This window comes from Gobio gobio, assembly GCF_949357685.1.
Source record: "Gobio gobio genome assembly, chromosome: 4".
Lineage (NCBI taxonomy): Eukaryota > Metazoa > Chordata > Actinopteri > Cypriniformes > Gobionidae > Gobio > Gobio gobio.
Window position 1 is genome coordinate 27,673,291 of NC_137100.1, and position 16,530 is coordinate 27,689,820.

Genomic DNA, 16,530 nt, shown 5'->3' on the forward strand with positions numbered 1-16,530 from the left:
CCATTTTTCTCTATGGCACTGGAAAGAAGGAGGCGGCTCTTTCACCAAAAGGTGGATTCATCGACTTTGATCAAACATGAGAATACAAATTTGTACTTTAAATACACAATAATTAGTACTTTGTAGATGAAGGATTACACATTCAGTTTTTAATTTAACAAAACTAATTAACAATTAATGTTAAATAATTAAAGATTATGAGTAGAAAAATGGAGATCTACCTGAAATTAAATGTTTGCTTGCTTCGGTGCACATATGTTGTGAATGGACCTTATATAGATAGAATATAAATGTGAATTTACTGATAAATTGTTCAATATTTAGATATTTTTCCAGGTCTAGGTTATAAATTCTTGCAACTCTGTTGTTTTTTCTTGGAAACATTTAGTCACTATAGCAAAATAAATTAAACCATAAGCCAAAAAAGAAGGTGCACTGCCCCTCAACATTGCAATTCTGAAAACGTTCAGGTTAAAGTGTGCTTTCGGCCTGGATGGCCTGGTGGTCTGTTAATGCTCACCACTAAACCACTGTTTACACCCAGCTCCACCAGTGGAATGTGTTTGCTGTTTACACAACATAATTTAGCCTACAGAACAACTAAAGAAAGAACATAGCCTATTAAATAAATGCACTCAGCAGAAAAAATATAGTCATGTTTAAAAAGCTATACAGATAATCTGGGAAGACAAAGCAACACAAATCCAATCAAAATCGCTATATATAATAAAACAATAAAGGCAAACATAAGACCACTCCACAAGGCATTAAATCCATTTGTATTTGACAGTTATAGACATCCGTTAGACAAAACGGTCTTTCGTAAATAGAGGATGAGAAGATCTTGTTTACTGTACACAATGATAATGACATAGGGGAGGGAGAGTGAATTCATACATGACCCACTGCCATTTATTTACACTACTACTCAAATGTGTGGACACACCTATCGTTCTTTATTTTTATTACTACATAGCCCACATCAAATGTTAAACAACTTTTCCATTGATTAGATTCTTCAAAGTCACCACCTTTTGTCTACAGATTACAGCTGTGAACTTCAATAATCCAAAACTAAATTCAATCATTTAAACAGCTTAGGATCAACAATTTTTTTTTTATTATGATAATCAGAATTGAACTTTTTATTGCTAATTATCATTGTATAGAAAACAATACAAAATAAAAGGAGGATATTATTGAAACCCAACAGCTGACAGCTGATTGGTTGATTGTAATCCATTACAATTTCTATCAAACTTATCTGACATTATCAAGATGAATTCGTTCTGACACAGTTAAAACTCAGAGTTCTTCTCATATTTTATTACTTTTCTAAACTATAGCGAATAAACTGTGATAATGTGAGAAGTTAAAGGTGTCTGAATAAATGTTGACACACACACACACACACACACACACACACACACACACACACACACACACACACACACACACACACACACACACACACACACACACACACACACACACACACACACACCAAGTTTTAATAGCCTTTTTGTTTGAAGAGAGAATGCAAATCTCAACATCTTTTCGAAAACTACACGAATGATGTTTTAACACGTTACATTTATAAAATAAATAGCTCAGTTGCATACAATGCTCTTTCAAGAGACTCGTTCCTATGCTTTTTTACATATTCAGAGAATAACATTATATAGTGCAATAATAAACAAACAAGGAAAAAAGAGGGGGGAAATCTAAGCTAAAAAATATATATATAAATAATAATTTATAATACATAACTCATAGAAATATATATTTTTTCTAGTGTGAAAATCCTTTCATTCAACGAATCTCTAATTACTGTCATTGCACACCCTGGTTTCGCTTATTAACACCATAAAGCTGTGTGTTGTTTTAATTTTTTTTTATTAATGAATTTGCACCATAGACTGTAAAAGATTTGCACCGATATTCCTGTGCAGGGTTAACAACACCGGTAGGAAAACGTCACATGTGCTCCTTTCACTACTTCCGGTGAAGGGGTCCTGCAAGATCCTTAAGTCGCCCAATACAGTGCCTGTTTCAAAAATGAGATTAATGCAATGTTCTCATTACCAATATACTTCATAAATTGTGTATATATATGAAAATAAATGTCATTAATTATCCCAGAACATTACTGTGATACAGACTTTCATTATTAGGACGCTCTTGCAGTCATTAAACCGTACAGGCTGTCTGTGACAGCCCAGTAACCGAGAGTCTGAGCGTGACCTCTACTGCAGTTGAAAACACAGTGCAGCCGCGGCTCGATCATCAGTGGGATGTTTGTTTAGGTATTCATTTTACCTGTCAACACAGTACTCTCAAATACCAGCACCGTAAGACAGGCTTATGTGCTCCGTGCCGCTGGATCTCCGCTCAGGGGTGCTCAGAGTGTCAGCCGGCTGTGAGATCTATCACTGCACAGCAACATCAATATGGTAAGTGAGCACATAATCTGAATGCATTATTGCTGTCATGATTCCATTAATGCACACTAGTTATAAAACGAGAGGATCTTTTATTGATTTGTTCATTCGGATGATCCAGATCTAGAAGCATGTCTGCAGACATTTCTTCACCTATGTGTTAGGATGGAGACCATTGTATCATATGGGTGTAAATGTATGCGTGGTTTCTATACAGAAATGATGAATTGTGTAATTTGGTGTCATTTTAATGGTAGTTGTAAATGCTGGACACGGTGGACATGACGGTTTTGCTAGTGGGGGGGATGTGGCTCACCTGGTGCAGGTGCTTTTGACCTCAAAATGCCCTCCACTGGATGACATCATGGAAGGGCACCAGAGGAGATCTCCCCCTCAGAACCATACAAAAAACGGCTTGTGTCTTAAAGGGAAAGTTCACCCCAAAATTAACATTTCTGTCATTTAGTTAGCCTCAAGAAGTTTTCAAACCGGTGTAAAATTTATTAATGTACAGGAAGAGATGTTACGCTTTAGTCACAGTTACCTTTCATTGTATGGAAAAGGGGAAACAGAGACAAAACAGTGTTCCTTAATCTTACCTGTCATTGCTCATTTAAAGACATGAATTATGGACCTGTCCCAAATTCCCAATACACACACTTGCAGTCTTTGCACATGATCACTTGTCTCCTTGCATGACATTTTTCGGTTACACTTTATTTTAAGGTGTCATTGTTACAGTAAAAATTATATATTTAAAGGTCCCATGGCATGAAATTTTCTTTTTATGAGGTATTTCAACATTAATATGAGTTGCCCTAGCCTGAATATTGTCCCCAAGTGGCTAGAAATTTTCTGGGTGTCTTTCTCTTCCTTTGAGAAAATGAGAGCCCAGACGAGCTGATCTTGAATTTTCCTGTTATGACTTCATAACAGGAACGGTTACCTCCCTTTCCTCCGCCCAGAGAATTTGGCACGCCCATGCGAGCGCCATATTTGTCCTCGAGAGATCATGGCTTGTGAACGAGTGAATGCTGGCAGTTTCTCAGTGTCTGGATGTACAAATGAAAACAGAAGTCTTTTTTCAGTTCCGTCTGATCTGTGATTTCTGATGTGTAGCTAATTATTCAAGTTCACACAGAACTCTATTATTCGTGCACACACTGCGGCTTCTCTCTCTCTCCCGACAGAACGGTGTTTTCGTGCTTTCTATCTTGTGAGTCAGTGTTTTTGTACGTCCCCATCGCGTCTATCTGTTCTAAAATGTGCATACAGTCATGAGTTTCTGCTCAACATCGGCAGACTCACATCTCTTTAGAGATAAACCTCACACACGCCGAAGCTCGGACTGCACTGGCCGGGTGGCCTTCAACATAACCGACCCCCAGTACTGCATCTGGCCCACAGCGGAGGCACCAAACGCGGCGCGAGATTAAGCAGACGGGGGGTAAGTGTGAGCGTATCCGGGCTAGCCAGCTATCCCCACAATAAACTGGATTACATTCGATTACTGCTGTTGTGTCTTTGTTTGCGCTGTGTACTCACTGACGCTTTTCATATGATAGGAAAATATCTAAAAATACTGCTATAATCAACACTTACTCGTAACTCGTTCATATGGACAGCCGTAATGGTACATTGCATGTTCAGTGTTTCCCCTAGAATTTTTTCCAGCAGCGGTGCTGTTACGTGCCGGTGGTTGTTACCAAGCCGCTCGTCGGGGTGGATTTGTGGATAGAAATAGACATTTTGAACATTAAAATCCAAATTAAGCTTTTTATTAGTTTAAAAGGTGACTAGCTTATAGCCTATTTTACTTCAATAACCTGCAGGGACATGCAAAAAGTTCCTAAGGGGCAATGGCTCAAATGTAAGAAAGGGGCAATATGTAAAAAAAATATAAAAATAAAAAAAAGTGTTTGGATACTATTTTATATTTTTGCAAAAAATCTCATGCTTATCAAGCCTGCATTTATTTAATCAAAAATACAGGGGAAAAAAACATATTGTGAAATATTATTACATGATGGGCTTTTTTTTTAACCTTTTTATTAATCAAATTATATATATATATATATATATATATATATTAGATTAATAAAAAGGTAAAAAAAAAAAAAAAAAGAGCATCACATATCATACAAGAGCTGCAAGTAATTTTCTCTTTGCCTTTTGTTGTTTGATTCACATTATTGGCTCAATCGTTACCAGGTTTATTAGATGCTGCCCCTTTAAGATGCAGATCTAATATCATTCTCCCATTAGTTTCTCCCAACTATTTTCGCCCATTTAAGCTAAACTGTGTTTAAGTGAATAATGCCTGTCATTTTGAGATATAGGCTATTTTGTTGTGTATTTGATGGTTTAGTCGCGCAAACGAAGCATATGTGCAAGTCGGTCCGTTTCGCAGCGTGCGTACACACACACACACACACACACACACACACACCCGCCTTGAACTTGGAAACAGCGTATATTGCGCGGATTATTGTGCTTTTAATTTAATCAAACACGTTCTGCATTTTAGCCAAAGTGGAGAGTGCATTTGACAACAATCACAGATTGTGCTGAATCTGACGTTAAATGCATGTTTGTTGGGGAGAAATGACAGCGCGCGCTATAAAGGGAAGGAAGTTATGCTAGACGATGCGCGAGCATAGTTTATAATAGTTTTACCTCATATCTTCTTTTTATAATACTTGGAAGCGAAAATAAAATAAGATTAATATCACAGCCCTGTGATATTGTGTAAGTGTAAACAGACTACATTTTTGTTTAGTTCTCTGGCCATCGTCAATCTCTCTCTCTCTTTTACAGTGCGTAAGTGAATGTGATATTACTGATCATGTGAAGATTTTGCAGTGGCGCTGAAAATCCAGCGGCAAATACATTGTAGGGGAAACACTGATGTTACAAAGTTGGTAGAATAAGGAGGAAGACGGACTCGGCGTGACTGGGACTCGTGTTTATTCAGAACTCTCTGATACAAACAAAATAAACTCGCACTGACAGCGCTCTCACAACTCAGTAGTTACTATAAATAACTTTGTTAGCAATCGCTGAGCTCCATCTCTGGTACATTAGTGATGTCCGGTTCGCGAACGAATCATTCTTTTGAACCAGTTCTTTTTAGTGAACCGAACCAGTTCACCAAATCGGACTGAATCGTTCTAAACGGTTCGCGTCTCCAGTCAGCGCTGATCCATAACTTACTAGAGTTACTAACTTTCTAACATGAGTGACAGCCCCTCCGACTAGAAATAAACGAATAACCTGAAGTATATGCTGTAACTAAAACAGTTCACTGAACTGAGACGTACTGACAGAACTGATGAGAAGTGAACTCAGGTCCATCCATCTCTCTGGCAGCAGGCTCGTGCCTTCTCGTGCCTGGTCGACCTCGTTAAACCACGCCCCCTCCGCTACAAGATCTGATACTCATTCAAATGCAAAGATGTCAGCCAATCACAACAGTCGCCGTTTTTACTGAAGTCTCACAGCAGACACGCCTCTTGAAACAGGGCATTCAGCCACAGGGCAAACATCAGTATAGAAAAAAGGCCTTTTATTTCTAAAATTATGACAATTTATGATGTAAAAATCATACTAACAATATAAGTACACCTCAGGAAACATTATAAAATAATAGAAAAATGCCATGCCATGGGACCTTTAAGTACTGAGTAATATTCACAATATTATACACAATATTTACACTATAGTAGGCCTACTGATAATATTTACAAATTACAATAATGCATTGAATTTGATGGGTGTCTCTCACATTGTCCCACAGCAACATTACAATAGTGTACATTAATGTACAATGTTTTATAATAATCATTTATTCTATTTAGTGTTCAATTCATTCATTTAACATATTTAATATTGAGGGCATCCAAGTTTTGAAGAAAAAAAAAACTTTCCCTGTTAATTAGTTACTTTTATGATGATGTAACTCAGTTACTATTTGTAAGAAGTAACTAGTAACTATAACGAATTACTTTTTTAAAGTAACGTGCCCAACACTGGTTGTCTGGGAACAGTTTGGCTTCGAGGAATCAGACGACGAGCAGAAACCTGCTATGTGAAATAATCGTGTTTCATAATCGTGATTTCAATATTGACCAAAATAATCATGATTATGATTTTTTCCATAATCGAGCAGCCCTAGTGTTACCCATATTTCATGCATTTGGTTCAAGTGTTCAAATTAGCGTGAAGACCGCAAGTGTGTGTAGAACTGTTGATTACCTGATGGGACACACTTAAAATATTGTGTTGTAAAATTGCAAGGACTATACTTACTTATTATTTACATACTAATACTATATTATATTCACTATATCTATTTTTTAGATTTTCAAATTACTTAGCAAAAATGTTTAATTAGTCCCTATGTAAAAGGCGGCAGCTTTGTGGTGATTGTAATGATAAAAAGCAGTTAAAAAGCAGTAGTCCAAACCGGCCGTTCGCTGTAGGCTTTGAAAGGGAACTTCTGTCAAATAAAATATCTCGCTTGGCATTGAACTTTGAGCTTTATAATTTTACATGTATTATTTATGCTCTAACAGCAACATTACACACTAACTAAAGTTTGAAAAATGGGATCACGAAGAACAGGACCTTTTAACAGATATTAACTCTCAGCAGAACTTATAGTTCTTGTTACAGTACATTATAGATTGCTTTTATATGAGGTTTTAAGGTGATGTAATTAATATACACTATATTGCCAAAAGTATTGGGACACCCCTCCAAATCATTGAATTCAGGTGTTCCGATCACTTCCGTCGTCACAGGTGTATAAAATCAAGCACCTAGGAATGCAGACTGCTCCTACAAACATTTGTGAAAGAATGGGTCACTCTCAGGAGCTCAGTGAATTAAAGCGTGGTGCTGTGATAGGTTGCCACCTGTGCAATAAGTCCACAGGGGTTGGACTTGGCCCCTTAGTTCCAGTGAAAGGAACTCATAATGCCTCAGCATACCTAGACATTTTGGACAATTTCATGCTCAACTTTGTGGGAATAGTTTGGGGATGGCCCCTTCTTGTTCCAACATGTCTACGCACCAGTGCACAATTAAGCAAGGTCTATAAAGACATAGAGATAGGCGAGTTTGGTGTGGAGAAACTTGACTGGCCTGCAGAGAGTCTTGACCTCAACCCGATAGAACAACTTTTTCGATGAATTAGAACAGAGACTGCGAGCCAGGCCTTCTCGTCCAGCATCAGTGGCTGACCTCACAAATCAGTCCCTCCAGAAAAACGCGATTATGCGATCGCGTGATTTAACGCATAATCAGCCAAAGTCCGCATATTCATGCGGGGGCCGCATTTTTTCAAATACGCCGCACTTTAGCCGCATAAATTGCCTATTTCCGCGTGCAAAATATGCGGGGCTATCATGATTTCATAATCCCCGCATTTTCGTTGCAAAAAAAGTCATATATATTAGCAGAAAGTTGAAAAATTTTCGTTTACTTCACAGAAGAGCCGCCATTTCCGCCTATTGCCATGGGAAACGTTTTGTAGTGACGTGATTACCCGACGCGAACGTCATCGAAAAGCTTCAAACCCCGTGGAGAAACCATAGATACCGGTGAAACCATGATGAAGCACAAACTCCCATTGGCCAACAAAAATAACAGCAAAAGAGCAAAGCAGTTTCCCTGTGTGCTGACTGATTTCAAAACACAGCTTTGAAGCGTTATGAATCAATGAGTCGATTCAGCGGTTTGAAGCGTTATGAATCAATGAGTTGATTCAGCGGTTTGAAGCGTTATGAATCAATGAGTCGATTCAGCGGGTTGGATCGCCAAAGTCACGTATTTCAGCAGTTTGACACGCGATCCGAATCATGAATCGACTCGATGATTCATAGCATCATGATGCTGTGTTTTGAAATAAGTCATCACTATATAAGTCGTTATTTAGTTTTTTTTGCACACAATAACTATTATCGTCGCTTCATAAAGTTATTGTAGAACCACTGTAGTGAGATGGACTTTGTAACGACGTCTTTAGTAGGCTACCTTTTATGGGTCTTGAGAGTGTACATTGTGCCAATGGAGGCCTTTCTGAGCCATCGGAATTCAACTAAAATATCTTAATTTGTGTCCAACAACATAAAGGGAAGTCATTAATGACAGAATTTTCATTTTTAGGTGAACTAACCCTTTAAGAGATTGCACTTTGTGCATTGGAAGCACTCAAATGTCTGTTTTGTATAGCGACATCTGTAAAACAGGAAGTTATTTATTAATTTTTTCAGAAGTTGTAGCATATTCCTTTTGTAAAGCTACAGAACTTGATTGACTAAATGTTTTGTAAATTTGAGCCATTATTAAGGTCTTCAATAAAACAAGATGAGAACTTAAATATTCCAGCACTTTCTGTGATGTAGTGCTTTTTTTCTCTTTCTCATCAAACCGCAGTTTTTGCAAGTTCCCGCAATTTTATCGCATAAAATTGCATAAATATCCCGCATTTTTCATCGCATTTTTTAAGAAAACGTGCCGCATAATCAAGGATTTTTGCCCGCAACAATCACAAAAAAAAGCCGCATTTTTCTGGAAGGACTGACAAGTGCGCTTCTAGAAGAATGGTCAAAAATTCCCATAGACACACTCCTAAACCTTGTGGAAAGCCTTCCCAGAAGAGTTGAAGCTGACATAGCTGCAAAGGGTCGGCCAACTCTATATTAAACCCTACGGATTAAGAATGGGATGTCATTTAAAGTTGATGTGCATGTGGGCATCCCAAAACTTTTGGCAATATAGTGTATCCTCTAATAATAATGCTATTATATCAGTTTTAGGTTGATGTCAGTTTCTTTCCACACTGGCATTAGTCTTTGTGACTGGTTAAATTATACAGTGAGAACTTGGGTAATGGAAGGAAATTACAGTAACTGCAATTTTAATCTCAAATTTTGACGTGTCGCCACAGGCTGTTTTTGAAGAGCTCAAAAATCCATACTTTACCAGAGCAACTCTCCTCCTGACCATTATCTCATGGTGACTGAGCTTCTAGACCTGCTGGTTATCTTCCATGACCCCCTTCAGAGCTCATTTGGCCCCTGTGCTGTCCAGGTCACTGCCAGTGTGGCAGATAAGTGTCCCATGCTGCTTCAATTACCTCTTCTGCCCCAACCTCTCATGGTGACTTAGACTGAAGGATCAAACTTCCCCAGCAAGGGAAGCATCCCATTTTTTATGTCATGCTTTTAAGGAGAATGGTCCAGGGTGTTGGGTTGGTATCCTAAAGTGTGACACCTTTCTGTTGGTTGATGGACATTAAGTTTTGCAGCTGTACCTTTTAGAAAATATCATCATATTTAAAAATCTGCATTCCTCTCACCCAGCGTTAAAGTTTTTCTATACAAGTGAGCGGTGCTGTGCATAGTGTTAATGGTGCTTCTAGTTTTGCTCAAATACCAAGAAATGAGCATGCATGAATGCATGTTTTCTGAAGGAATACAATTATATTTATTTCTCCATAATAGGGGTGTAACGATACACCAATGCCACGGTTCGGTTCTGTTTGCTGTGGAGCCATGGTTCATGGCAATCAATAATAACTCTAGATTCACTTTTAACCTAATAATAACTTCAACAATAATTTAACTTATTAACTTTATCTTTATTAACTTTATACATTGGCTTCACATTTTCTTTAGAGCAGTTAGCAAACCTGAGTTAACTCAAATTAAATAAATGCCTCCACTGTAGACTAGTCTAGACTAGTTTAAAATAAAAACAAGCAAATTTATTCCACAAAAATGTATGACCACACACAAGTACTGTCCCACTTTAGCCTACTTAAACACATAAATTGTATGAATATGACTAATACTGATGATGAATAAATAGGCCTTTAAGTTAAAGCTATTAAATAGCAGTTTTTGTAACACAATAAAGTACTCACCACACTAATTAAAATGATTTTATAAGCATTTTGGGGTTATGGAAACAACAATTACCATGGCAAATAAACAATACCAACTTGAGCTGTTAATGAATCATATGACTGCTCCTGATTGGCACAGAATGCATGCTAATCCTTCCCAGCTAACACACGGCGTACCTGTTACGTGATTTATTGGTACTTTACTTTTATGTCGTCGTGACTTACGTTGAATGATCGTAGTTTCTCTTGATTCACAAATAAAACTGAGCACTTTGTCAGTGTGTATTTATAAAACGACATTTTAAAAAGTACACTTGATTCCAGCCCACGTATGACTAACATCCATTGATTCAACTTAATAGCAGCCTCCCATGCATTCTTATTGGCTGTATAGTTCCCATGGCTGTCTGGTTCAGGTAAAGTGAAGGAAACATTGAATTCTGGCATCAGCTTGTGTTCTCTCAGAGGTGTTTGTGACCAGCAGTGAAAAGAAGCATGTGGCAGCTTTCATGTGTTTCAGACCAACACATTATAGCTATTGTGCCATTGTGCGGCTCTACCTCTGTGCATGTATTGTCAAAGTGGTGAAAAGCAGGATAAAATAAATGAAATATAACATTTTAGAAAGCTTTGCATTTGTGCTGCACACAGAGAGAGCTTTTCATAATGAAATGTATGCTGAGAGAAACTAATTTTTCACTGTGTTTTACTGTGAATTAAATGGCAGCAGTGCTTAAATATCACAGCGGTTGATCCTCTAACTGGAATAATTGCTGTGGTTTTTAAAAGAACACAGTATAGTTGACTAAGAAAGTCAAGACAAATAGAGCAAAGGTTATTAACTTAAAAGAACTGAATGATTTTTTGTACCGTTTAGACTGTCTTGGATACAGTGAGCAAATATAAACAAATTATGTTTAAAAAAAAAAAAAAAAAAAGGTACAATCATTTTTTTCCCATAGAAGCAAGGAAATGGAGTGAGGCCTGTCAGGGTAACTAAAAATACATGTTTGTAGATGTATTGTTTTACTTACTGGTATTTTACATTATTTCCGAATGTATTAAATGTGACTTGCCAATGTTATTTATTTATTTGTTTATTTATTTTTTAATAAATAAAAAAAAAGTTAAGTTGTAGTCACTTGAAAATACTGTATTCATAGTATAAAACCTGTAAAAAATGTTTTTTTACATAAATACCAGAGGTACATATCAGCTTAGATAGGAAGGCCTTTTAATGTTGTCTTGGACAAAGGGAGGCCTAGAGTTAAAAATGTTGAGAACTACTGGTTTAATGTACTAGTGCTGTTAGTGTTGCTTATTTTATTATGCTGTCAAGTTTTGTTAGACTTTTCCAGAGGTGCTTAATTGTGAAATAATAAGGAAATAAACTGCTAGATTTTCAAGAATATGTGACCATTGCATACCACAACTCTTGACAATTAGGTTCCAAAGTCATGGAACAGAATTCAACAAGTCAACCTTTCAAAATTACGATATCACATCACACAATATTTCAGAAAATTCCCTAGATTTTCTGCCATGTGATTGAATTGCTCTACAATATGATTCATGATTCCTTCATTCCTGAGTGACAGTCCAGCCATGTTTCCATGTAAATTTCTTTTGTGTGTTTAGAAATGGCTAGCTAGGCACATAGCAATTTGTGCGGATCAGCGATCATTTGAATGCACATCACCATCCTCAACACAGGGGCAGGACACTGTGCCTTATACGCGTGGATGGTGAGATTGCCCATTGATGCCAGCAGTCCTCCCACGCTGTAGCTGGGATAGTTTGATGCTGGGGTGTTAAAGGAAATTACAGAGTAGGTGCTTGACTGGGGAAGTCTGCATCATTTGCAAAGGTTATTACCTTTGAGGCAACAAATTCATTACTTTTCCGTAGCTTTGTGGACTTTTTAGTCTGTTTCCCCCCCCCCTTAAAGGCTGGCCCACTATCAGATTTTCAAAATGTGAGGGACCACAAACATGATGATAAAAAAAAAAAAACAGATTTAACGGTTTTGTTCCTAAAATGTATATGGAGAGTTACGATGTGGAGCAAACCACAGACTAACAGATTCCATTCACAAACAACCAGAGTCCCGACTGTGAACACGCGAAATCTCACCAAATCTCGCGATCAAACGTGTCTTCAGAGTAAACAAACATGTCGGATGATGGACAAGAAGAAATGACGGTAATAGTGTGTACACTGCTTTTTACAAAAAAAATCACGGGAAAAAGGTAAAAAGTTACTTTGGATGATGTCGTGTTATGCTTCCGTCAGTTCGCTTTCTGACTGGGTAAAATTTCCACCTGACAAGCTACAGAGTGCATGTGCATGTGGGTGTGCGTTTGTCCTCAGGGTTCCCCACCCACACATCTATGGAAGCTTGTTTCCGCCCCAGAATAAAACATTTTAAAAGATAATTGCAACTTTTTATTTCACAATTGTGAGTTTACATAAAAAGTCGCAATTGCGAGTTATAAAGTCAGAATGTGAGGTATAAACTCACAATTGCAACTTTATATCATGCAATTCTGACTTTATAAATAGCAATTGTGACTATCATGCAATTTTGAGAAATTAATGTAAACTCGCAATTGCGAGGAAAAGAATAACATTTTTTTTAGATTTTTAAAAGAAAATGTCACAAATACCTTTTTTTTATTTGTTTGTTCTGTTTTGTAAACAAGCTTCCATACACAACAGCACTGACAAAAAACAAGTACAATTTACTTTGCCCTTAGATTTTTAAGTATATTTCTCATATGGAATTAAGTACATTTCACTTCACTAAGTAAAGTAAAATTAACAAAGAAAATAAGTAACTTTAACTTGGCCAGTAAAAGTTTGAGAAATTTCTACTTAGTTTCTTAGTTACTTTTATTTTATTTTTTAACAATATAACACTGAATTAAAAGTAAATAATACAATAGATATTGTGTAGACACCAGAAGTAACCCAACGTTCTTCCGAGCAGATTGAATCACTCTTAACTAGGGCTGCACGATTTGGGGAAAATATATAATTGCGATTATTCTGGTTAAAATTGCGATTGCGATTTAAAATGCGATTATTATTATTTATTAATTTTTAAAAATGAAAAGTGTGTATATAACTTGTTGTGTTTATATATTAATGTGACTAAATAAAAATAAGAAATATTAGTATTACAATAACATTCATTATTACATTTTTTTACAGAAAACAAAAAATTATGGGTTACCTGTTAGTATGCAGACAGCCTATGACTAAAAATCATTAGAAAGGTCTAAGGATTTATTGTAAAAAACAATTATTATTATTATTATTATACAAATCTGTGCTTTTTATATGTGATATCAATTTCTTAAAGTCTATGTCTTTAATAGGGAATATGAGCCTCTTATGCATCCACTGTGGGGATTAAAACTCCCGTACATTGAAGAAAAACATATGGATTGTCATATAAATTTATTTAGAGAGAAGTTTTATTTTTCTTATTTTCTACCCAAAAGTTTCATTCATACTGGAGGTCATAGGGCGCCCTCGAGGAGAAACGGCACATTTGCGCCAGAGAAGTAATCGTTTGTTTCCAGGAAATCACTGTGGGAAATCCCTAATGTGAAGCTAGCTCTGTAGGCTGAATAAAACGAAGATAGAAACGCTTTGACTGATTAAACATGAAGACAATACTTCTGCGACAAGATATGGTGTATTTGAGTTCTTCAAGCCTTCTTGGGTATTTTCATAATAATAAAGTTTTCAGTGCTGATTGACATTCTGTGATAAGAAGCCACATCAGCTCGACTGACTATATGAAGTGAGTTAAAAACATGTTACTAAACGTTGTATTTGGTTGGACAACCGGTTTATGAACGCTTCGCATTACTAATTTGTGAAGATGTTTGACACATGTTGCTCAAACTCATAGTGCTTTCAGACGGAGCAGCGTTTACTCCTGATCTCAGAGCCGCTCTTCACTGACACGCTGGGCATTTATTTATTTCATTAAAATCGCAGCCTTTGCGCTTTCATAAACGCACATAAGCCAAATCACGATTGCGGTTTGATTTCGATTAATCGTGCAGCCCTACTCTTAACACACCCAGGGTTTTTGAAATTAACTTGTTTTACTCACGCTGCATTCACACGGGGCGTCGGCGTAAAGGCTTGACTGAGGGCGTGTTTGAAGCTTGGTGTTTGACGCGACCTTCATAGTGACTACAGCCAATCATATTACTTTTTTGGTGTTGCATGAAGGCAGTTGGCTTGCGTCTTCGCTAGGGTTTGCATATTTGCAATTTGCGTAGGCAATCTGAAAACTTTTCAACTTCTGCTGCGAGCAACGGCAGTGAGGCAACTGAACCCACAATTCAGTTCGGCAGCGCATGATGTCACCCATTCAAAGTAAATAAGAGCTGTTGACGCCAATGCCCCGTGAATGCATCATCACTGGCCAATTTGGCTTAAAAAATTTAAATTACCGGCCATTCAGAATTTCTACTAGCCAAAAATAAAAATTTGAAATAATCCAGAGATTAACTACGTCACAATTTACCTAATATATATATATAAACAGTTGATTTAAAAAAAAAAAAAAAAATTTAACCCACATTTGGGAGGTGTTAATTTCAAACCCTGCTCACACCACAGGAAAATCTGATAAAATAATCTGTAGAAATGTTAATATAATTGGGAATTTACCTAGGATTGTCAGAACGGGAGATTTGGGCCCAAAATCGGCCTGGTTTTCGTGTAGTGTGTGTGGGTGCCTTAAGACATTCCGTTTCTTTTCCTTAAATCCAGATGTGCAAGAAAATTTCAAGTATTTTGAGTCCTTTTATGCTCATTTTGCAAGACCACAAATTTCACCTAACATTTTGCTAGTTTGGTTTCAAAATCATATGTTCTTGCCAACCAAAACGGCAATTGAGGCTAGTAACTAGTCTTGAGTGCTGTTCTGTGTTCTTGCTGGTGCGATCAGAAAGTGTTCTAATATTTCACTCTTTCCCTTCAGGGTGTGATCAGTGTGCAGCTGGTGGTTACCATGGTAATGGCCAGCATGATTCAGAAGATCATACCCCACTATTCCTTTGCACGATGGCTCCTCTGCAGTGGCAGGTAATGAGGAAGTACAGCCCACTGTGCCACTCTGGCATCCCTCTCAATGGTCAACCTAAAATGGCATCTTAATCCGCAAGGCAGCCTTAACAACACACCACAGATCCTGCTCTACTTTGCGTGCATGTCCTGTGTTTTATTGTTCATATTAAGGGCCCATCAAAAATGCATCATTATGGGGTTTCAGTAAGACCAAAGGGTATCATCAAAAAGCGCTGCAACCCAAGAGAACCGCTAACGAAAGTACAAGCCATGCTTGTTTCCCCCCTTAATTAGCGCCATATGTGTTTAGAGTAAACAGCTCCTCCAAATGTGCTCAATAATTCATCTGTGCTTGTTTTTGGCTGTAAAAATAGTTTGGGAAAACTCTGGCTTGAGTGCAGGGCTTGAAGTGTTACCCAGGAGACTTTCATAATTAAGTTTTCATTAGGAAGTAAACATGCGAAAACAACTGAAAGCAGTACAGCCCTCTCAGGGCTCGTGCCAGGCCAGATTCTAAACAAAGTTGAAGGGGTTGTGGTAAATGTTTGCCACCTAAGGTCTGCTCATTTTATTAGCATCAAACAACCTTCATAATTTTGAGAAAAAGTGTACATGTAAATTTAAATTCTGTGATCATTTAGACTCGCATCTTTCCACTCTCATATGCCTTGTTTCTACCGTGGAGCATAAAAGGAGAAATTCAGAAGGCTGCGCTTGTCGCTCTTTTCCATGCAGTTCCAATGAATGCTGACTGAAGCTTTCAACCTTCAAAAAAGGTCACAAAGCCACCATAAAAGAATTATGAAAGTGGTCCATGCAATGAAAGTCAATAGGTTGAAATCGCATGTTGTTTTAGACCCCATTGACTTTCATTGCATGGACAGAGCATTCTTCAAAATATATTTCCTATCTGTTCTGAGGAAGAAAGTCATAATGGTTTGAAACTAAATAATCTGAGTAAATGATGACAGATTAAATTAGTTGTTTTTTTTTGTTGTTTTTTTTAAATAAAAATAACTAATACTACTAAAAAATGTACTACTACATTTTTATTAGTAAGCTTCTTCAAAACAACAGTGCTGA

The 16,530-nt window shown here is 37.2% G+C and overlaps 1 protein-coding gene across 1 annotated transcript in view; it reads left to right on the forward strand.

Annotated features, from left to right (window-relative positions):
* Nucleotides 1-2,220: 2,220 nt before the first annotated feature.
* Nucleotides 2,221-16,530, forward strand: part of tmem161b (transmembrane protein 161B) — a 33,025-nt gene continuing 18,715 nt past the window's right edge. Inside the window, exons 1-2 of the mRNA XM_079816277.1 lie at nucleotides 2,221-2,453; nucleotides 15,362-15,465. Of these exons, the coding sequence (XP_079672403.1) occupies nucleotides 2,451-2,453; nucleotides 15,362-15,465 (107 nt within the window). The 5' untranslated portion in view covers nucleotides 2,221-2,450. The remainder of the gene's footprint in view (nucleotides 2,454-15,361; nucleotides 15,466-16,530) is intronic.